Source organism: Electrona antarctica (assembly GCF_951216825.1).
Source record: "Electrona antarctica genome assembly, chromosome: 7".
In the NCBI taxonomy this organism is placed as follows: domain Eukaryota; kingdom Metazoa; phylum Chordata; class Actinopteri; order Myctophiformes; family Myctophidae; genus Electrona; species Electrona antarctica.
Window position 1 is genome coordinate 48370352 of NC_136812.1, and position 24744 is coordinate 48395095.

At 41.9% G+C, this 24744-nt stretch overlaps 1 protein-coding gene across 1 annotated transcript; it reads right to left on the reverse strand.

The window, feature by feature from the left end:
* Positions 1-6048: 6048 nt before the first annotated feature.
* On the reverse strand, positions 6049-10991 carry LOC306927191 (uncharacterized protein). The gene is made up of 3 exons (XM_079506878.1): positions 10860-10991; positions 7878-7929; positions 6049-6795 (listed from the first exon to the last, which is right to left on the reverse strand). The coding sequence occupies exons 1-3, from the start codon at positions 10952-10954 to the stop codon at positions 6421-6423; spliced, it is 522 nt and encodes a 173-aa protein (XP_079363004.1). The 5' UTR covers positions 10955-10991; the 3' UTR covers positions 6049-6420.
* Between the last annotated feature and the right edge of the window lie 13753 nt (positions 10992-24744).

Below are 24744 nucleotides of genomic sequence, written 5' to 3' on the forward strand. Positions count from 1 at the left end.
CAACAACAAGTAGGCTACTGAGTGAGTGGGACCACAGGCCTTTGTATTGCCTATGACTATTAAAAGTAGGATAGGCTATTAATCTACATGTCAAATGTGTTTTTGAGAACAACGTAGGCCTACACACAACGGTGTATTCCACAACAATGACAGGGAGGTGCAGCTGGTGCTAACTGATTGATAGCAGTGATTTAAGATTATATAGATTACAACTTGCGGGTGGAATTTTTACTTCCATGCAGAAGAACATTGTTCAAATCACAAACCCAAGTTTGTGGCCGTGTTGTCTTGAAGAGGGTCTGTGAGTGTGCGAGTGAGTGTGTCCTGGGGGGCTAATCTTGCAAACTGCTGGATCAATAGTCACATTTTTTCGTGTCAGTAGGTCAAGGAAATAACTCACTAATTGATTTAATTTTTGAGTGGTGCAAAGTGCAAACCACTCCAACAACTGGCTTTGTTAGTACCCGTGTGTGTTTGTGCCTGTACGGGTGAGCATGGTTGCTATGGTTAGTATGTGACGTCACTGACATCACCGACATCACGTGAGACTGAATTCATGCGGAGAGTACTTATGACACAGATGCTTTCCTGGTTCTAATGTACAGTAACTATAACAATAAATGTGTAGTTGCACCACTCAGTTCACACAGGTGTGATTTTTTAAACCAATGATTGCATCTGGCTGAGCCTGAAACCTTGCTCAAATATGGAGATTAATTTCCCTCTTGTCATTGCAGTTGTTGCAGCATGCCTTCATCAAGCAGCAACACATAGGCCTACATACCATTACAATCAAGGTCATAATCTTTGCAACAACTCTGTGATGATTTCATCACAAAAGTATTTTTTACCGTTTGCTGTTTGCTGTTGTTTTTCTGTAATTTAGCTAATATACTGTGTATTTAGCTTTTGATTTTCTGTGCAGCACTTTGCACACCTTGAGTTGTAAAATGCTGACAAACACAAAAAGAGTAGAGTCCGCAACAGTATTGCTCCAAACAACATTTTAGTTTTTACTTTAAAACACAAAAGTGGTAGGTAGGCCTATAGGTGGTAGGTTTCAGCCACACATTGTACCACTTAAAATAAAACCGGGAAAGCGAGAGATGTACAAGCTCAAGTCTGCTTTTTAACATTATTGGTTTATTACTGCTTGTGCTTTTTAAAGGGTAAGACCACTTTTTTTTTAGGTTTGAGTTGTGTAGTTACCTTGCCATGATGTAACTCCACATGTGGACAAGAAATAAAAAAAAATGTTCCAGTGATCAGAATTGATAATTCAAAATATGCTCCTCATTGATTTACATTGTATGCTAAAACGGCTCTCAAAGTCACTCTTTTAGTACGTAAACAAACACAAACAAAGTTGATTCAGACAATATGGAGCTTCACCAACATTCATGTGGTTTTATTTTTTCATAAAAATGTTAACTTCCTGTTGATTTGTCCATTTTATTGGGAAGAAAACCCGGACTGGATCCGTGGATCGGGATCCAGATCTTCAACTAGTAAAATCAACAGGAAGTTAACATTTTTATGAAAAAATAAAACCACATGAATTTTGGTGAAGCTCCATATTGTCTGAATCAACTTTGTTTGTGTTTTTTTACGTACTAAAAGAGTGACTTTGAGAGCCGTTTTAGCATACAATGTAAATCAATGAGGAGCATATTTTGAATTATCAATTCTGATCACTGGAACATTTTTTTTTATTTCTTGTCCACATGTGGAGTTACATCATGGCAAGGTAACTACACAACTCAAACCTAAAAAAAAAGTGGTCTTACCCTTTAACTATAAAGTCTGAGAACTACTGATTTAGAAGGCATTTGTAGAAAAGAAAAAAAGTACTGTGTTCGGCACCACCGGTGATGAACTGGATTTGTACAACCCACTTTGGAACTATAGGGTTAATTGGTTTCATCGACTAAAACTATGAGAAAAAGTGTTGGGACGACTACATTTCTTTTACTGATGAAAACTAAATAAAAACTAAGCTATGATGGTTCTCAGCAGGAAACCGGTGGATTGTGCAGTCTGTCCGGGTAGGGAATGAGGCATTACCCCAGGTGAAGGGGTTCAAGTAGTCTCGCGTTGCGATACTAATATACCACTGCGCTGGGCCGCCTCGGGGCATATTCATATGCAATAGGGGCGGGTGAAGTCTGGCTGCGCCAGGCTAGGGTTCAAGTATCTCGGGGTCTTGTTCACGAGTGAGGGGAGTAGGACGGAGAAGGAGATCAGCTTGCAAAGCTCTCTGTCTACCGAGAAATCTTGGTTCCTACTCTCACCTATGGTCATGAAGTGTTCCTACTCTCACCTATGGTCATGAAGTGTTCCTACTCACCTATGGTCATGAAGTGTGGGTCATGACCGAAAGAATAAGGTCGCGAATACAAGCGGCCGAAATGAGTTTTCTTCGACAGGTGGCTGGCATCTCCCTTAGAGATAGGGTGAGAAGTTCAGTCACACGACTCGAGAGTAGAGTCGCTGCTTCTTCGCCTGGAAGGTGGTTCGGGCATCTGGTTAGGATGCCTCTCGGGCGTCTCCCTAGGGAGGTCCTCGAGGCACGTCCCACTGGGAGGAGACCCCGGGGCAGACCAAGGCGCAGTTGGAGGAAACACATCGACTCACTGGCCTTGGAAGATGGATGGATAAGCTATGACGACAAAAACTATCACTAAATATATTCACAATTTCATCAACAAATAAAAACTAGACTAAAATGTTAGGGAGGGACTAGTGGAGAAGAGATCGAGAAGAATAAAAGTAATTTGTTGCGTTTGGTTGGTTCGATGTTGGGCTCTGAAAATAGCCGATCTACAAGTTCACAACGTGACACGTGAGCTTGTAGATCGGCTACTTTCAGCTTGCAACCAAGTGTAAAATCAGCCATTACCGCCAAAAATATATTTTAGCCGACTAAATCGAATGTAGATTTTCATCTCCATCTTCCTCTTCACTGGCTCCCCATCTCTTTCAGGACCGAATACAAGATCTCCCGTCTCACACATTAGTGCATCTACTGTACGGCAATGCCCCCCCGCGCAAAAAAAAAGAAAAAACAAAACAAGCTCTGCACCGTGGGCAACCGGGCATTCTGGTAGAGTCCCAGTGGTTCCCAAACTGTGGTGCGTGCACCCCTTGTGGTGTGCGAGCGCCTTCTAGGGTGTGCGCTACATGAAAAGGCTAATGGTGGTGCTATGGTTTTATTTTAAATATATTAACATATTATGCCAAATATGGCAAGTATATGCAGAATATAGCCCATGCTGCATATATATGCCATATTCAGGTTCATATATGTGGATAAATAGGACATGTATGTCTCTATATAGCTAGTTTATGCAATTTTGATTTCCATGTGGGGGGTGCATCAGCTAGGTCGGGAGGCAACAAGGGGTGCTGAATCAGATCTGAGCCACATCCAGATGGAATCTGATTTGTCTAAATGAGTCATGTGACCATTTAAACCAATCGGATTTCAATCTTGATGTGGCACAGATCTGATTCAGGCTAGATTTGTCTGCCAGTGTAAATGGGGCCTAAGACAGCCCCATTTCTGTGGAATTCCCTCCCCTTGCACTTGAGAGCACCACAGTCCAATGATGCTTTTAAAAATGTACCAGAAAAATACTTTAACATAATTTATCTTTTACCTAGCTTTTAACTTGACTTTTTAGTTTAGCCTAGCTGGGTCCCATGACAGTGCTTTATAAAAAAATGCATTATTATTGTCGACAAAACTAGACTAAAACTAAAACATGTCAGATGATTAAAATATCAATAATCCTGAATTTTATTCAAAAGACTGACTAAAACAAATTGCTGTCAAAATCAGAACGAAACACAAAAAGAAGCCAGAGGCACGCTTTTTTAATAAAACAGTAATTTATTTTTGACTGAAAACTAAAATCGTTTCGAACAGCACATTACAAGGGCATCATTTTTAAGATATTTCCTCCAAGGCTCAGTGATCACTTTCATACAGTACACGTGGCATGTATTGTACACGGCATCTCCTTCAAAGAACAAAAAAAAAACACAAAAAGAGAAAAAAGAAAAGTAAAAAGAACAAAGAGAAGATAAACCCAGCTGCAAAAGAAAAGAAAATCAAAGTCCATCTTGGAAAACAAAAAGAAAAAAAGATGACTGATTGTACTGATTACAGACCATCTTGGTTTGGTTTCTCTTTTAAGCCACGGCGATATTAACCTGCTCGTTCGCCCCACAGCGGAGCGATGGCACAGGGAGGCACAAACGACATGGAAACACACACAGGACATCCCATAATAAATGAATGAATGAATCGACCGGGTTCTAGAAGCTGGAGCTGTGAGATTTGGTTGTCTTTTTGCTATGTTATGGTATTGTTGCCTGGCTGCTGTTTCGTGTGTGTGTGCGCGTGCGTGCGTGCGTGTGTGTGAAGGGGGTTGCGTGCGTAAGCTTAGTACAGTATGTGTTGGTACACTACAATCTGAAAATCTAAACTTTGCGTTCATTAAATACATCAAAATCTGCAACAATGTAACAAAACCTTTGTTTTTGTGCATATGAAATAAAAAAAAATAAACAGCATTTAAATGAATTAAAAAAAAGAAAAGAAAAGAAAAAAAAAGATGGCTCCTTTTTCTGACCAGCGGGTTTCACACTACTAGACCTTTCCCTCCACCGTCTCACACGGACACCAACTATCCGTTTACACTTCCATGTCTGTCTCCCGACTACTTCCTCCAGCCTTCTCCGTAATCTCTGTCTCTCTCTTACCATCGTTCACAGACGTGATAGAAAGAGTGCTGGATTAAAAAAACGTGAGGTATGAAAAGTGGTTTGACTATTATAGATCATGCAGGACATGCTAAACAGTGACCAAAAAAGAAAAGAAAAAGAAAGTAGGAAAAAATATATATATAAAAAAATGAAACAAACAAAAATAAAAATAAAAGACTTACACAGCTTTTGCGTCTTTGGTTATAAAGTAGATCTATCGATTTTTCACAGCTTTTCACCCCCAGCCCGGAAAGAATATATATATAATATATATATGCACAAGTAGAATCCTAAAAAAAGGTTGGGGAAGTATGGCAATTCATTTTTCATTCATATTTCATTCTTGACAAAAAACTATAGCAAAAAAAAAAAAGAAAGGAAAAAGAAAAATCATAGTTTTCTTCATCGAAACATCTCATATCTGAAGAACAAGGCATTCCTCCCGTACAAACCCTCTGCACTTTTTAATACTTTACACTTTACAAAATGTACATTCAAGCTGGATTTCATCTAATGCAACTTCTTGCGTTTAGTGTTAGAACTATTCCGTGAGAACAAACAAAGTCTTAAATGTAATATAACTTATTGCCTACTTGGGATCTACTTATGCAAGCGGTAAGACTAGCATTTGAAAACCTGACCGTTTCTAACATACCAAAAGAACCAAAGAGAAAGTTTTCTTTTTGTTTGTTTTGAATGATATAAGTATTTTTTTTTTCTGTGACATTGTTCATTGTACATTATGAAAATAGCAGCCCTGAAATAAATAAACGCGAACAGTAAAAACGGAACTAATGAAGGTATTTCTGTTTTTGATTTGTGTCACAAAAGTAAAAGACGGCGGCGGCGGCGGCGGCAGCTCTGGGGATTTGGGGGTGAAACGACACACAGACGTTTTGCTGCAGCATGAACTTTAAGCAAAAGGCTCACGACTCCCCCAGTCGCTCCAGGGGGCAAATCCCCTCCTCTGTGCCCTTCCCCCTGCAGCCTCTTATGGCCCTGCAGTAGCTTGAGGGGGTGGGGGGCGGCGGATTATAGGACATTCCAAGACCCCCTCCGGGATTTGGCAGGGGGTTTTCCACACCCTCCAATCCCCCCCCCCCCCTCTACTCGGGTTTACTCTGCAAGCCTCGCTGCTGATCCCCTCCCGCCACCTAAACCAAAAGCTCTTTGTGCACCGGACCCCCCGCCTCCCATAATCACCCACCTTACTGCAGAACCAGAGTGGACACGCAGGGGGTTGCCCCCTCCACATCCCCCCTCCTCCCCTGCCTGCCTGGTCCTGCTCTCTACCCCTCTCTCTCTCTCTCCCTGCAGACTCTGAACCAGGAGAAGACTTCCTCACAGGACAGCACGTGATTTTGTCTTAATACTAGGAAGGGCCCCCCCGACAAAACACAGCCACTCAAACATGCTGAAGCAACGGCTCGTAATCGCCACGGCGCGCGCACGTGCGACCGGAGCCTTTTTCGCTTTGAGGAGCCAAATGGGAGGGAGATGAGGCGGTAATAGTAGTAGTAGTAGTAGTAGAAAATGTCATTTTTCTGCTTTTTTTATTACAGGGTCCTCCACCTCTCGTGGAGATATGTGTATGCGTGTGTGTTTTTAAGTGTCTGATCAGCGGGGCGGCGGTGGTGGGGGGAGCGGGGATCACGCTGAGCCGGGCTGATGATGGGCGGGCGCCGTCTGTTGCCCTCCCTCGTGTTGAGCCAGGGAGGCGTTGGGCAAGTTGTTGTTGTTGTTGGTGGCGGCGCCGCCGCCCAGGCTAGCGGTGGACGGGTAGTGCTGGACAATCATCTGCTGCTGCTGCTGTGGCGGCGACATGCTCCCGGACGACAGGCTGGTGGACACGGCCTGGCTGGCCGCCGACACCACCAGGCTGAGCTGCTCCGTGTTGGCCAGCGACTTGAGCACGGCGTTCTCGCGCTCCAGCATCGAGTTCCGCTCGAACAGCTCCTTGATCTGCTCCTTGAGCACCTCCACCTCCTCACGCACCGCGTACATCAGGTGACTCTTCACCAGGTCCTGGTAGGAAGGAGGGAGAGAGAGAGAGACTGGAATTAGCCCCAAGAAACTCTTGCTTCCCACTTTTTTTTCTCCCCCCTACATTTTTGAGGGGTGCAAGCCTCTCCTATATTCACAGCTATAGTGTAGATTTTCGTCCTATACTACACAGACATTAAATTCCCATTGACAATGAATGGAGAATTTACGATAAGAGCGCCGCCCCTCACTTCACGTTCACACGGGTGTGATTTTTATCCCATAATGTTTGTAATCCACATCAGTCAACCACAGATTGCTTTTTATGACATTTCTGATACCGTTCATGTTTATGGAAGATGCTTCTGAACATGTATACATGCCATTTCAAATACCCTTTAATCTTAAAGTAACCAATAACCAAAAATAGCCGATCTACAAGCTCACAACACACGTGTTGTGAGCTTGTAGAACGGCTATTTTCGGTGTGCAACACGCTTCCAAATGACTGAAATCAGTCACGACGACTTTAATCCATGTGACATGTATACTATTATTGTGTTATTTTTTTTTGCCATGTTGATAAATTGAATACACAGGACCACAATGGAATGGCTTTTAGTTTTATCCCTTCCGCCATAACCCATTCAAGATGCGAATCTCTTTTGGGGGTTCTTGTTGTCATATTGTACAGTATATAATTAGCAACATACAATTTTTGTAATTTTTTTGAATAAATATTTAAAGTTTTCCAGAAATCTTAGGCCAGGATTTAGAAGGTGTTTTTAGAATGGGCCTCAGTCCTAAACGGGTTCATGTCCGACTGTACCTCCCCTACACACATTTCCGACTAATAAAAGTATTCAATACAATTATTCTTAGCCTTTGAGAGTGAGCTCTCAACACACAAGACACCCGAGGGGAAAGTATCATGTCAACATTTTCACATTTTTCCCTCGCAATAATAAACACAGGATTTAAAGTTTAATCAACAATATTGCCCCCCCCCCCCCCCCCACCCCCCACCCCTGTTCATGACTTTCCGGAGGCAACATTTTCTTCATCACCGCTTGAGATGGAACAGGAAAAAAAACATAACAAATTGTGATGACACAAACACTCACCATCGCCTGCTCAATCTTGTTATCGATGGCAACCACGCTGGCACCGGACGTACTGTGAACAGAGAGAGGAGGATAGAGTTACTACAGAGTACAGAGATAAGGCACTCACTCACTGCATTCTTCCGAGCGATATCATCTCCATTCTGATGACCAGCTGAAAACACTTCCTCCCAATTAAGGGTTCCCAGATAACAAACTGCACACCAGTGACTTGCATACAAGCCTCGGGAATGACACGTCATCTGGTCATCCTACTTGAACAGTTCAAAGAAAAACTAAATCTATATATCCTATAGGCCTATATAGAAGTATTGGCTGAGCAGAGATTATATCGGTGTAGAAACGTATCTCCAACTTTTCCCTTCCTAAATTAAACACCATACATGGGCAACTGGGCAGCCTGGGGGCCACATGCGGCCCCCGCCTTCACTTAAGGTTAATATCGGAATACTGATATAGATTATTGATTTCAGCTGTTACAGTTTACAGTTTGAGCTTGTAGATCTGCTACTTTTGCTAGTTTTCAATATGAATCCTGAAATGGTAACAGATTCTTGGGACACGTGAGGTTTTCCATCCGACAGAGAGACGACACATCAAGCCATAGAATGTTGAATGCTTCCCAAGCTCCTGCACAAACAGACCACGTGTGTGTGTGCGCGCGCTCGGACGCGCGTGTTGTTTACATGGGTGAGAGAAGGTCACAGTTATATGGCGTGCTTCGTGTCACCTGGGATGTTATTAAGAGGATTTATCCGGGGTGCTTATTTACAAAACGCAGAGTTTAAACAGTGCTGTTGTGTTGAGACACGATTGGAGAGCAGAAGAGATACAGCAGAGAGGCAGTGCCAAGTGAAGTCACGAGGAGAAAACTTTATGCAAAATGCCAGAATGATGAGCTCACCATTGTGCTGTGTGTGTGTACATGCACATCAACTGACACTTAAAAGATACACTATGCAAATCATCCTGGATAGGTTGGTTGCTCACATGAGCATTACAGCAGCGCACACTATAAAATAAATCCTCAGTGCACATTTAAACCTGAGAATGTAAACAAACAGAACCACAGACAAGGACACACCCTTGCTTGAGTAAACACTGAGGAGGAGCCATTATTATACTGACAAAACCCAATCAAATGTCTTTAAGTTTCAAGGTTTCAAAGAGCCTTACACAGCTACAATAAAAAAGTCATTTCAATAAATTACAAAGTGCACAAAACTTTGAAAGAAGTAGCATGGACCTCTTTGTGGGGCGAACAGTTTAACCAACTATATCTAGATAATGCAACACAATACAAACGAGACCAATCAAATATGTTTTCTAATAAATTGTTAAGTACAATCAAGCTGCTAATCAACCACACCCAGGCAGCGATCAAGAGGGACCGTTAACCATGCATTTTCCTTTCATTGTTGTCGTCGTCTGGGTAACTTCTCCCACAGATCCAAAAGAGAAGTCTTGGAAGTGCAAATGACACAGACGTCACATAACGCTCCGTCACCCACACATAGCATGCATTATTATCTTTGTAGAGCCCTTTGTAATGCTTTGTTGATAAAAAGGCGCCACTGCGAAAGCGTTCAACAATGATCTCAAGTGTTACTTCCCCCCCACTAATCTAAATCAACCATGTACTTACTGCCAGCGGTCGGATGGCTTGTCCTAACGCCACATTATAGCAATTTAATTCGAGAAAAATGGGGGGAAAAGGCTTTATAATGTGTATGATTGTGTATCCATGTTGAGAGAAGGCACTTCGCGGTGTGTGTGTGTGTGTGTGTGTGTGTGTGTGTTGCAGGCTAGCAGCAGCACCGCCCTATCAAACTGCTTTGTGTGTAAAAAACAAACACGCCGCTAGAGGTCACTATGGGTCCGACATGGAAAAACACCATGACCTGATTATTGAAAGGCAGCCGTTTTAAACATGCATGCAGCCACATGTCTCTGAAGCATACTTAGTTATTAGTACTGGAGTAAGTGCACTTAGTTACTTTACCACAAGTAACGGTTGACGTCACTGACGTGCAGCCACAAGTCTAAACTAAAGCTTCACTTAAGTGCAGCTGTTTCAAACAGTCACAATGGTTTATTAATTTAGAATCATATCCAATCGTCCAGTGACTCCAGTGTGTTGTTGTTGGCCACTGGACTCATGTGCACTTTGTCTTTTTGAGGGAAAGTAAACCCTCATTTGGCCTAATATATATCCTCTTGTCTGTCCATTGTACGTGTGCTGAGCACACGTACAATGGACAGACAAGAGGATATAAGAGCACAGAGCGCTGTCGTATTGAAGTTAACACAACGCGTAACGAATTAGTGTCAAATAAACGGTTGTTGGTGCAAATTAACCTTACAAATAAACACAAAAAAGAATACTAAGTAAACTGAAATGTAAAACATAAAATAAAACGAGGCGAACTACCGAGTGACGTGCGGCTGCTCGCTGGCACGTAGCCCAGGGTCACTGTGGTCTGGACCAGATCTATAGCTGGCACGTGACGTGCGCACGCACGTCAACAACCAAGCATGGGAGAAAACGTGGCTGGGGGCTCGACCACCACCACTCACTCACATCATGGTGATGCCAGAAAACATGTTGACGGATTCAATCTAGCCTAAGATTTAGACTCTCGTAGCCTATTTGATCGATTCGATCAAATAGGCTACATCTAGGGTCTTTAATCTTAGGCTATATAGATTAAATACAGATCTCTGACAACAACATGACATTAATGATTTGATGTCATGTCTCCTTCGTAAATTAAAGCCCAACTTCATCATCATACCAGTCAGTGTCGCACACAACTTAACTTTTGATAGGCTATAAAATATACGGTGTTGGACATAATAGGGTTTCAGGTTTTACGTTAAAAAACTTGAATCTTCTAATTAACGCGACACAGAAGCCAACAAAGACAGAAGAAGTATTACAGAATTCATAAATACAATGTGTGTATCATGCAAAATATATACCTGATGTATCTCTTTCTGTAAGCGATCATACGTCCCGAGTAAGTGGGAGAGCACACGGGAGAGCACGGCAGACTGTAGGTCATTGTGCAGCGCATAATTGCCAAATGTATCCAAAAAAATAATACAATAAAAAAATAATACAATAAAAATAAATACGGTTTCTCCCCCCGATATTCGAGCACACACAAAAAGAAATGTCCCCCCAGTCAAGTCGAGAGCTGCCGTTAACTCTTCTCTTCTCTCAGGAGACTCCCTGGTGTTTTGGTTTTGCTGTGTGAGAGAGAGCCAGTGTTAAAGCGCTGGTCTTATGGGAAGTTTGAGGGAGGAGTTTGCCTTTCACTCTCCCCACAAATGATCTACTCAAGCCAGGGTGCTTGGCACACAGGCAGCATGAGTAGTACTCATGCTGCCAAGCATGAGCACCCTGGAAGATAAGTCCTTTATTTACAACACTATGGCTTCTTAAATCTAATCACCGGACCACTGGTTTTAACCAGTGGTCCGGGGACCACCAGTGGTCCCTGAGGGGTTCCTTAAGTGGTCCCCAGCTAAAGGATGGAGAGTTTGTAACCAAATGGACCCTTATTAGTTATTTAACTTTTGAGTTATTTAGGTATTTGAGTTATTAGTTCTTTAACTTTTTATAGTGTAAAATGAAACCAAATGAACCCGTAAGGGTCCATTCGGTTTCATATCACGCTCTCAAGAGTTACAATCATTGTAAACATCTGCATTACTTAAATTACAAGGCTGCAATTCGAAACTGGCCCCCGTAAAATCTGAACCTTTTTCCCCATGTTTTTCCCCCTTTTTACCTCCTTTATGAATGAATGAATGAATGAATTAATTTTATTTGTATAGCACCTTTCCAAACATATAGTTACAAAGTGCTTTACAGACAGGTTATAAAACAGGAATCATCAAAACAACAAAACATCAGAAACAATAAAATATGAAGAAAATAACAGGTCAATAAAACAATTAAAAACAATATTAGGAAAAACACTTGGCATATAGATGTGTTTTTAAAAGCGTTTTAAAAGAAGACACTGATTCTGCTAACCTAAGAGCCAGTGGCAGGGAGTGCCAAAGCAAAAAGGTGCCCGAGCCGCAAAGGCCCGGTCACCCAGAGTGACCAGACGTGTTGCAAGAGGAACTAGGAGGGCCCTATCCGCAGATTTGAGGCAGCGCACAGGGTTATGGGGTTTCAGCAAGTCTGTTATATAAATGGGAGCTAGACCATGTAGAGCAGGGGTGCCCAAAAGGTAGATCGCGATCTACCAGTAGATCACAAAGGCTGTGCAGGTAGATCACATGACATACCCCTAAAGAGTATTTCATTTAAATATATTGAAGAAAAAAGAACGATAATATAAAAAAAAAAAAACATTTCTCCCCCACTATTTCCCCCCCCCATTCCAAATGCATTTGTCTTATACTGTACAGAATGTAACACGAACTCTACTATTCCGAAGCCCCCTCAGGTGCATATTTAAACTATTTTCAGCAATGGTATAATAATTGATTTGGTGGGTAGATCTTGCCGAGCTGGTCATTTTGAAAGTAGCTCTCAAGTCAAAAGGTGTGGGCACCCCTGATGTAGAGCTTTAAAAGTAATCAATACAATCTTAAAATCAATTCTGTAGCTCACAGGGAGCCAGTGAAGAGTTTATGATGATTTCCTGTTTTTTTGGCTATATAGAAGTGTATTTGCATGTCTCTAAATGTTATGATGAATTGAACATGGTGGACCCTATTGTAAAAAAGTGTAATGCTTTATGGTGTCGTCCATGGTTAACAGTTTTGTATTAAGTTGTGCTTGAAATGTACTGTAATTCTGCAAACTGTTAATCAACTGTTCAATCAATGGAGAATGGAATTGTGGACACAATCTAATCCAACGATAACAAACTTTGTTAGTTTTGGGCCAGCAAGTCTTAAATGCCATCAAAATGGTGGTCCGTGGCTCAATTTCTGGTAAAAGGGCTTTGATATGAAAAATATCAAGGTCCGTCAGCGTCATTTATTCTGCATTTAAGACACCATTGGATGAGATTTAGCCTCTCAGGCCCCAACAACTTTGAATATTTTCTTCATAATTCCATGCTGTGGTACCAGTAGGAGGCAGGCATTGATCAAAAATAAGATTCCTTCTACATGCTCTAGTTGTGTAGACATCTTGTAAATTAAGTAACAAGAAGAAATGTTAACTCTTGAGCGTGTAAAATGAAACCAATCTCAAGAGTTAACCCATTTTGGGCGGGAACCCCTTTTGGTGTTAGCATTATGTTATGCTTTAGCTATTGAAAAATAGCAGATCTACAAGCTCATAGCGCGCCACTCGGTGGCGCGCTATGAGCTTGTAGATCTGCTATTTTTCAAGCTTGTAGGTCTGCTATTTTTGAAAAATCGAAGAACGACTGACATAGAAACATAGCTTTTTCAGAAAACTGTCAGGATGTAGAAGACATTGTCAGAATCTGATCTCAGGTCAAAATGGATTAAAGATCCAAGAGGGTCCATTTGGTTACCAACTCTCCATCGTTTAGCTGGGGGACCACCTGGAACCCCCTCAAGGCCTACCGATGGTCCTTGAGGGGGTCAACCGATGGTTGAGAACCACCGCCATAAGATAAGGTCTTTGGGTTCCTAGTTCTAACCATCAAAGTTATTATCAGTGATATATAAGCACAGTGTTACATACTGTAGTTCTAGTCTTAAATCTAGTCATATCTGAAGTTATTATCATATCATATCATATATCAGTATCACCGATAATAACTTCAGATGATTATAACCACACTGGTAGTTCCCGACTCAGTCAGTGTTGATTTCGCCAACTAATACTATGACAAAAAATGTCCGTCGACTACCTTTTAATGAAAACTAATATAAGCTATGGTGACTAAAACTAAGACTAAATATATTGACAATTTCTTCAACAAATAAAAACTAGACAAAAATATTAGGAAGGGACTAGTGGACAAGAGATCCAGTATAAGTAATTTTATACTTGGTTGCATGCTGAAAAATGATAATGCGTCGCTGTGAGCTTGCATATCATCTATTTTCAGCACGCGTAAAATCTGTCATTACGACGGAAAAAAGATTACAAGCTCACAACACGTCGCTGTGAGCTTGTATATCGGCTATTTTCAGCATGCGTAAAATCTGTCATTACGACGGCATCAAGGCCCGCCAAAAAACATTTTGGTCTACTAAAACTGTAGATTTAGTCGACTAAAATCTTATATTTAGTCGACAAACGGTAAAACATTCCAGGGGACTAAATGCAAACTATTCAAGAGACTATGACTAAAACTAAAATCAAAATGTGCTGCCAAAATCACTCTTATGATAAGTGAGCATTTATGATGAATTGAACATGGTGGACCCTATTGTAAACAAGTGTAATGCTTTATGGTGTCGTCCACAGTTAACAGTTTTTGTATGGAGTTGTGCTTAAAATGTACTGTAATTCTTCAATCTGTTAATAAATACTTCAATCAATGAAGCCAGCATGTACTGTGGAATCCTTATCGATTCACTATGTAAGGCTACTGTATTCTTCCTGTCCTCATCCAACCTACAAGGGACATTCCTTTAGTGTTTTTTTTGGTGTGTTCAGTGTTTTAAAAACAAGGTTCTAAAACCATGTTGTGTTTTCCTGCTATTCTGGAAAGCCTGGGTGAAAATAGAAGTCGGAAGAGCCATTTTATCCAATTAGATTCGGACTAAAGTGACATTATGGTCCTCGGTTAACCCATTTTGACCTGAGATCAGATTCTAAAAATGTCTTCTACATCCTGACAGTTTTCTGAAAAATAGCAGACCTACAAGCTCGTAGCGCGCCACTCGGTGGCGCGCTATGAGCTTGTAGATCTGCTATTTTTCAATAGCTAAAGCATAACATAATGCTAACACCAAAAGGGTTTCCCGCCCAAAATGGGTTAAAAATAAACAAAATCAAATAAAACTTACATGACTTGAAATTACTTTGTTAGTCATAGTTAGTTATGCAACGGGTATTCCTATATATTGCTTTGATGTGATCACAGCCCTCAGGGGCTTTTTGAGTCATCCTATTTGCAAAATGTTAAAGTATCCAATCAATCAAACTGAACATGCAACGCAATCATTATCAGGCTTAAAGTTATCCTTCAACTTGTTTTTTTTGTGTTTTATGTTTGTAAACCATAAATGTGGAATGTTCAAGCATGTTCTAATCATAGGGCAGGCTAATTAATTTACAATACATTACTTTGAGACCATTTTCTAAATATTTTAGTTAACATTTTGGACAAAGTATACTGTAGCCATTTTACATGGAGGTGTAACCCGCTCTTTTCGGTATACCCGTTTACAATGTCAAATGAGCACAGTTGTAAATGCAATTGAGGCGGGCTACTTGTGACCGGTTCTAAAAACGGCACTTATTAGTGCCATTAGGTTTGTTAAGATAGCATCGACAAAAGATTATTACTAACAGGGGTTAATATTAGTTACACCTTCTAAGAAATTCATAGGCCTATGTGAGCAGTTTGACATTATCAGAGATCTGTTTGCCTGTGTCTCATGACACATTAAAATAAGCAGCACCGTTCACTTTGGGGCGAACTCCTTGGCGTCTGCAGGACACGTGGTGACTCTCCTTCAATGACAAACATGTCCTCTCATTACTGGGTGTGGGGTGGGTAGGCCAAAGGTTAATTAAATAAGGTTAGGAAGCGAAGACCGTACGGTGGACTCCATGTTGCTCCCTGCAAGGAAAGAAACATGCACAATGGGCTATATGCAGCAAACACTTCCGCGTTCAGCTTCCTTGGTCTCAATTGCGCATGTTTCTTTCCTTCCAGGGAGCAACATGGAGTCCTCCGTACGGTCTTCGCTTCCTGTCCTCATTTAATAGTCCTTGGGTAGGCCTACTCCCAGACAGTCGCTTCAAGAAGATGGAAGACGCAGCTTTTACAGCACGCGTCTCTTCGGGGGTTTCTAAACAGCTGGTGGATGGAAATGAAGTTTCAGCGTGGGCAAAGCGTTTTCCGTTGCCAACGCTGCAAGTTGCAGCCACGCGCGAGCTTCATTTTCCAACCAACAGCCGTTTTAAAAACCCTGCCCTTAGCTGCATCTTGCATCTATACTGTCTGGGGGGTACACTATGCACTGTTGCCAGATTGTGTGAGAGAAATAAGCAACCGTGTGTCTATGAAAGCAAGCCCAAAAGAGGCCACTCCACAAAATGAGCGATTGAAATCGAATATTCATCAGCGATTTGAAAGAATGGCAGATCTACAAGATCCCAATGCGTTGCGATGCAACTGTGATCTGCCATTTCCCAAATATCTGGCGAATTTAACACAAATCTGGTATGGCGGGGGTCCCTGGCACAAAAACCTTTTCAGATGGGGGGTCCTTGATTGACATGAAAATGTTTGAGAATCACTGGTTTAAACATTAGGAAACAAGCCCAAATAAGATAATAACAACAACCCCCCCCCCCCTCAAAAAAAAAAACCCTACAACCCCCAATATTTACAAGCAACTTGACAGCAAAAAGAAGCCCCAAAGTCTGCTTATAGTAAGCAGACGTGGCAACACAACAGTAGTTAAAGGTGATAAAGAGCAGTCCAAAGAAAGCAGTGGCATTCCACCAGCACAGGGAAGTCACTAGATTGCGATCTGCTGCCGGCCGGGGCCAATAAACCAGAAAAAAAGACAAGTACAAGACATTCCTCTTCCTGTTTGAACTCTCCCCATTAACACACGCGGGACAAAAGGACATACAAGAATGTCCAACAACCTTGGGACGGAATGTGAGAGACGAACACAGAGAGACGGCCGGGGGTCACGCTAACCTGTCGACCCGTTGGGACATTTGGCGTGGAGGGGTTAGAATAAAGTCCAGTGGTCCGAGGACCACCAGTGGTCCCCGAGGGGGAACTTCCAGGTGGTACTACTCCTGATGGGAGAGTTGGTAACCAAATGGACCCTTATAGATATTTAACCCATTTTGACCCGAGATCAGATTCTAAAAATGTCTCCTACATCCTGACAGTTTTCTGAAAAAGCTATGTTTCCATGTCAGTCGTTCTTTCGATTTTTCAAAAATAGCAGACCTACAAGCTCGTAGCGTGCCACTCGGTGGCGCGCTATGAGCTTGTAGATCTGCTATTTTTCAATAGCTAAAGCATAACATAATGCTAACACCAAAAGGGGTTCCCGCCCAGAATGGGAAAATGAATTTGGTTTCATTTTACACTCTCAAGAGTTAAATTATTGTTAAACATTATATTGAAGTTTCATTTACAATAACTCTACACAATTAGAGAATATAGAATAGAATTGTTCATTTCTCCTGTTAGCTCTCCTATAACTGGTACCAAATCAATACAGCATGGAAATGTGTACGGTACATATTCTTTAGTTTTGGGTCCGAGAGGCTAAATCTCATCAAACGTGGCTCAAATGCAGAATAGACAATGTAATGGGCCTCGATATGAGAAGAGGTTGAAAACCACCCGTAAGAATTGAAAGGAGGGCAGCAGCAGACGGACCATCCTGTGTGGTTCGTCGGCATCCAAACATAACGTAAAAAAAACAATCGGAGCTGTACATTATATTCTGGGGGAGGGCCCGAACATGTGACGGTTTGCATAAGGACCGCCGCTCAGCTGCGTGTCACCCACACGACATGACATTAGCCTTCAATCTGACCCGATGACCGACACACTGTGCTGCACACGTGCTACCGACCCCCCCCCCCCCCCCCCCCCCTTAACACGCTCCCCAGGGTCACGGACACATTGTTGTGGGTCCCCTTAGTATCTGTTTCCTTACATTTGGTTTTTAATTGAGCAGTTGAGAGTGAGACAAATAACCATTAGGTCCATACTGATTATGTATAAATGATGGAAGGGCATACAGGCCTTTTCAGGGAAGGGTCAGAATGAATGATGGATAAGGGGTCAGGGCATACAGGCCTTTTCAGGGAAAGGGTCAGAACAAAATGATGGAGATGGTTCTTCGTCTCAACTGCTCAATTGTTATTATTTTGTTATAATTTAGCTATTGAAAAATAGCAGATCTACAAGCTCATAGCGCGCCACCGAGTGGCGCGCTACGAGCTTGTAGGTCTGCTATTTTTGAAAAATCGTGAAAATATTTATTTCAGAAAACTGGAGGATTTAGAATATTTTTTTTAAATTTTGAGGTCAGGCCTAAACGGGTTAAATGATTTTGTTCAGTAATTTCGTGAAGAGATGAAAGAAAAAAATCGAAGAAACCAGTGGAAAATAGCCGATCTACAAGCTCACAATGCGGCGTGAAGCCGAGCTATAAAGCTTGGGGAGCCACTGCTCAACACCAGTGGCTCTCAAACAGTTTGAGGTCGTGAACCCCCCCACACCCCCCACCCGCCACCCTGACAAGCACTTGGAATGTAGGCGTTGAGGCGTCACATTGTGTTTGACTCGGTTACACAGGTAAGATATTGTGAAGAAATAGCACAATATTTGCCTCTCTTAGATAATTTTACAATTTCGTTAGGTAGTAAAAAATGTCTTATCACCAGACTCCCCCCCCCCCCTCTCTCTACACCCAGTGGTTCCCAAACGTTTAAGGCCGCGACCTCAAAAGAGAGATTAGACCATAGTTAGTTAGCCCAGGACACAAACTAGTGAAAATAGCAGATCTACAAGCTCGCAAGTCGCAGCGTGTGTCTTAGGTTTGTGTTGTTTTTGTATTAAAATGTATATACAATTATTTTCCTTTTTTAAATATACAACCTCCCCCACAACACACTGGGGACGACACACTCAGGTTGAATACACAGGCAGGAGGACCGCAATGGAAACAAGCCCTATGGGATCTCTGTGCTATCTTTTTAGCATTAATGTATAGCTGCAAAATGTTAATAAAACATTTAATCAATCAATCAATCTAGCCCAAAACAAGGACATTTAATCAATCAATCAATCAATCAATCTAGCCCAAAACAAGGACATTTAATCAATCAATCAATCAATCTAGCCCAAAACAAGGACATTTAATCAATCAATCAATCAATCAATCTAGCCCAAAACAAGGACATTTAATCAATCAATCAATCAATCTAGCCCAAAACAAGGACATTTAATCAATCAATCAATCAATCAATCTAGCCCAAAACAAGATACCAGCGTGCCTGGAGTGAAAGATACAAAATAAAATAAATAAAAAGAAAGGGGGAGACACGTGCGGTCTCCTCAATCTCTGTCCAAGTTCATCACATGACACTTTTTTTTAACAAAGTCAAAACCCCAACGTGTTCTCCAATTAACCCATTTTGTGCGGGAACCCCTTTTGGTGTTTTAAGCATTATGTTATACTTTAGCTATTGAAAAAAATAGCAGATCTACAAGCTCATAGCGCGGCACCGAGTGCCGCGCTACGAGCTTGTAGGTCTGCTATTTTTTGAAGTAGTGCAAAGCTTTGAATATGTTCTTTCAGAGCAAACATTTTTAACTCAACTCTTTGCTTCAGATGGTTTTCCTGCCTGGAACAACATATTTTCAGATGGGGGTCGGTGGCCAATTACATATATTTTTTGGGGTCCTTGACATGAAATATTGAGCACCACTGCTATAGAAACATGGGTTTTTTTTCTCCAGAATGTCATGATTTTAGAAGACATTTTGTAGAATCAGTTCTTCAGGTCTTTAATGGCTTAAGGGCCAGGGGACAGACAGATGTGCCGGCACACTTCCCCAGTCCCCAGTGCACACAAACACAGGGCGGGGGGGCGGCCAGGCCAGCTGAACAAATCACATCCAAGACGCCTGGCCGATAACCACCCTCTGTGAAGTGGATCTCAAAGCCACGGCGAGGGGGGCGGCCGCCCCCCGCGAACAACAACAACAACAACAGCTAGAAGAATGCACTGTCTTGCACTGACGGATTGGGTCCATCTTCTTCTTCTACTAGGCTCTTTGAAACGCGAGAGAGACCTGATTAGACCTGTGGTTTTTTTTTTGTTGGTCTAACCCATTGAGACCCGAGATCAGATTCTACAAAAATATCTTCTAAATCATGATAGTTTTCTGAAAAACCTTATGTTTCTAATCTATATATCATTTGTTCTCAAACTATTTCATGTCAAGGACCAGGCCAAAAATAATTATGGAATTGGCCACCGACCACCATCTGAAAATGTGTTGTTCCAGGGACGCCCAAGAAGCAAAGATATGAGTTAAAAAAAAAAGACTCATTCGCTGTGAAAGAATATATATTCAAAGATTTGCAAGTTTTCACGATTGTTAAAAAAAAAAATAGAACTACAAGCTCGTAGTGCGGCACTTGTAGATCTGCTATTTTTCAACAGCTAAAGTTTAAGATAACGGTTAAAGTGGTTAAAAGCTATAAGGTGACACAGATGCGGTCCAGCTCTTAACGGGCTAAACACAATGGCCTCTCTTCTCTCTCTCTCTCTATTCATCTCAGCAGCAGCTGCACTACAGTCACTAAACCAGATGAGGTCGGCAGAGGCAGAGCAGTGTGAAGGCTCACAGCAGCCTCCATGAACAGAGCCCCACACACACACACACACACACACACACACACACAGGTGAACAGAATTAGGTCACTTCTTCCTTCAGCGATTACACAATGACTTCATTGTCATGCTCTAAGCAGAGCGCTGTCCACCCACCCAGGAGTCTAGCTATAGGAGGAACCGCCATAATAGTAATAATAATAATACTAATAATTATAATGGTGGTCAAACAATTAACTTCAAGTGACCTAATCAAAAGGTCAATATTCAAACTAGCAGTGTTGGTTCTTTCTTGCTCTATTACTATCGTACCTTTGACTGCATGAAAGAAAGAAAGAAAGAAAGAAAGAAAGAAAAAAAGAAAGAAAGAAAGACAGAAAGAAAGAAAGAAAGAAAGAAACAGAGAGAGAAAGAAAGACAGAGAGAAACAGAGAGAGAAAGAAAGAAAGAAAGAAAGAAAGAAAGAAAGAAACAGAGAGAGAAAGAAAGACAGAGAGAAAGAAAGACAGAAATAAAGAAAGACAGAAAGAAAGAAAGAAAGAAAGAAAGAATGACAGAAAGAAAGAAAGAAAGAAACAGAGAGAGAAAGAAAGAAAGAAAGAAAGAAAGAAAGAAAGAAAGAAACAGAGAGAGAAAGAAAGACAGAGAGAAAGAAAGACAGAAAGAAAGAAAGAAAGAAAGAAAGAAACAGAGAGAGAAAGAAAGAAAGAAAGAAACAGAGAGAGAAAGAAAGACAGAAATAAAGAAAGACAGAAATAAAGAAAGAAAGAAAGAAAGAAAGAAAGAAATTAACAGAGAGAGAAAGAAAGACAGAGAGAGAAAGAAAGTATAATCTGACTTAGATATTAAAATAAACGATCGCATAGCATCGCGGACAGATGACTGTAACACAGTGCAGAAAGATAGCGGATGTTGATGTGCCGTTTAACCGGAAATGACGATTAATGACGATATTCGGTCAAAATCGGCATAATGGTGAAGTTACCGCCACCATCAGGACTGGGTGTCTAATACTATACGATTGCCCCGTGAAAATGAGATAGTGTGTATATCACAGATTTTCTATTGGCATTAAAATGATGAATTCAAAATGTGAATAGTGCCTAGGTAGAAGGCACAATCCACTGTTAATTAGGGTGGCCATAAGGGTGTTAAAAATAACTTGTTTTTTGTTGATCTGAATCAAGCCACGGACATGATCCTGGCGCTAATGAAGTTGTCTGCTCTATTTCCAGAGCGACGTTCTCATGACAGGTGAATCTGCTCCAAATTGAATCACTTCTCTGGGACGATGTTTCCTCCACTTCTTAGAAGCCAGATTTGATCACAGCAGCACATTTAAGGATTGTTTTGAAGTCATTTGTCATTGCGTTGAACAGTGACAGACAGACAGGATGGTTAAGGACAGAGGGAAGGGGGGGACGACGACAATACACAGGGGTTTGCAAACCGAGCACGTATCATTTATATGACTGGTAAGCTCCAAAACAAAATGTCAATACAATGTTGCTATGGAAATAATGTTTGGCAGTGGTGTGCTCGCCATGTGGAGTTTCTGACCAAACGATGGAGGGGATTATTAGGAGAGTGTTCATTTTGACAGCAAAGTCTGATTTAGTCTTTTGAATAACACACCATTTAGTGGCCTGGGCCATGGCTCAGCGGTCCAGGCACCTTGGCTGGTAATCCAGTCTGGCAGTGTGCCGCGGGTTCAACTCCCGATCCCGACGGCCTTTACTGCATGTCTTCCCCCCCCATCTCTCTCCCCATTTCCTGTCAGCCTACTGTCTGTCCCTCCATAAAATATATAAAATAAAGGCGAAAGCCACAAAAAAAACCACACCATTTAGTTTTTGTCCTATTTTAGTCATCTGAAATGGTTTCTTAGTTTAGTCTTAGTAGAGTAAACATCAAAATGTCATAGTCTTTTAGTCTCTAGTCGACAGTGATGTAATCTTCCTTGTTGTGACTTTCTTTTCCACTGCTAGGTGTGACCAATGTGACAGATTGGATAACAAGTACGCCCGGTGCTGTTAAATAACAGCCGTATCGAATCGCAAGACTTCGAGGAAACGTTACGGAGGAGGGGCTGCCCCCAAAAAAGGAGGACTGGCATGACACAAGAGGGAAGAGATGAGATAAGCGAGGTGAAACTTAAAAGGCTAGGATTAGCGCATGCTTCAAGTTCCTTTCCGAATACTTGGAAGGAAATATGTGTGTGTTACCGACTGTGACACACACAGAGAAATGTTGACTGGTTTCCCCTCTCCTCCCCCCCAGTCCTGACATGCACGCAGTCATCATCATCCCAGCATTACAATGGAAGGATGTTGGAAATGCTCTAATCCATTGAGACCCGAGAGACCAGATTCTACACAAAATGTCTTCTAAATCATGTCAGTTTTCGGAATAACCATATGTTCCTATGTCAGTTGGTTCTCAAACTATTTCATGTCAAGGACACCCCCCCCCCCCAGAATGATATGCATTATTTGGCCACCGACGCGCCCCATCTCAAAATATGTTGTTTCCGGCGACCCCGCAAGAAGTAAATATTTTGAGTTCGCTGTGAAACAGTATATATATTCAAAGATTTTCACACATTTTTTTAAAAATAGCAGATGGCAGATCTACAAATGGCAGATCTACAAATGGCAGATCTACAAATGGCAGATCTACAAGCACGTAGCACGGCACAGAGTGCCGCGCTACGTGCTTGTAGATCTGCCATTTTTGAACAGGTAAAGTTTAAAATAATGGTTAAAAAGCTATAAGGTCGACACAGTTGCGTCCTCAGGTCTAAACGGGCTAACGTTATTTCTCTGATGAACATGAAGGGGGCCCGTTTCTCTTCTTCTCTCATAATAATATTGTCGGGACCTAGTCGTTTATGTCTGGGAGCGCGATGCAGTGTTTGTTGACACAACAGGGACACATACACGCTCAAAAAGAAAAAGGAAAGAAAAGCTCCCCCCAAAACACACAAACTCAGACGTCGTTCGAACAGAAAGAAAGATGCAAGCTTGAACGATGGGGACGTGTCTTATTGTTTCTCCAGGGCTAACATCAGAGCCCTGAGCAGCCGAGTGGCCTCGACTTGCCACCGAGTTTCCCTGTAAACAGTCCCAAGGAACTGCCGCCGCCCACCACCGGCGTTGCCAAGTCTGCTTATTATAAGCGACTTTGGGCCTCGTTTCCCGCTCAAGTTGCTTGTAAATATAGGTAGTTGCGGGTTGCGTTTTTTTTTTTTTTTTTTTGGGGGGGTATTGTTTTTAAAGTGTAGTATCTGATTTGGGCTTCTGATTTTTGAAATGTATTATTTCAACCAGCTAGTGGTTATCAAATATCGTCGTGAGACATGAACCCCCAAGTTAGTATTTGTCCCTAATCCCCATCTGGAAGGAAAAAAAAGTTTGAAGTTTCAAAGAGTATTTCACATTTTATTTCAAGACTTTTTTTTTCCCCTAAAAAAAAGCATATCTCCAAGCTCACAACGGGCCACTTTGCGTCGCATAGTGAGCTTGTAGATCTATTCTCAGACAACCGATGTTAGTTAGTTAGTTACTGCGAGAGTGAGGTCTAGCCAACACCCGTGGTATAACCGATGCAGGCTATATAGGTTTAACTCATTCTGGACGGGAACCCGTTTGAGTTTTAACTAAGCATTATTTAGCTATTGAAAAATAGCAGATCTACAAGCTCATAGCGCGCCACCGAGTGGCGCGCTACGAGCTTGTAGGTCTGCTATTTTTGAAAAATGTGGCACAGATCTTTGAATATATATTCTTTCAGAAGACTTTTAATTTATTTCGACGTCAGCTCTAAATGGGTTAAAGTGCTCACGTGGCCTATCTTGGAGTCGGAGAGGCTCATTCGCTTCTCTTGGGCTTGTTTTCCTATAAGACCTGGTTGCTTATTTCTCCTCACAGAATCTGGCAACAGTGCTCTTTTCTCTGTGTCACCAGTTGCATAACCTCCTCCAGCCTGTGGAGTTAACACACAGCCTCTCTCTCTCTAGCTGCTGCTGATGTCCTCTCCTCAACACGTGGACGCCACAGGGGGGCTCTCGGTTGGTGGGCCTAATTAACTACAAGCTGGAGTGTATTCAGCGTGTGGTTTTTACATAGACCATAATGCCTTGCGGCGGCTCTCCGTTTGCAATGCTGGCCCCGGAAATACTGTCTGTAACTGAATCCGGTTTTAGCCAGTAACCCAGTTTGTCGTTAAAAGAAGAAGAGAAAAAAAAGGTACCCACAAAACTCCCACAAAAAAACCCCACTTTCTTAGATACTTTGTCGTCTTCTTTTAGGTTGTTTGTTGCAATGAAAACACCTTCTTCGTTCTTATAATTGCAAC

Coding starts and splice junctions, on each gene's coding strand:
- LOC306927191 (XM_079506878.1), bottom strand. CDS start 10,954: ATGCGCTGCACAATGACCTACAGTCTGCCGTGCTCTCCCGTGTGCTCT. Junction 7,930..10,859: donor TACAGAAAGAGATACATCAG/GTATATATTTTG, acceptor CTCTGTTCACAG/TACGTCCGGTGCCAGCGTGG. Junction 6,796..7,877: donor ACAAGATTGAGCAGGCGATG/GTGAGTGTTTGT, acceptor CCTTCCTACCAG/GACCTGGTGAAGAGTCACCT.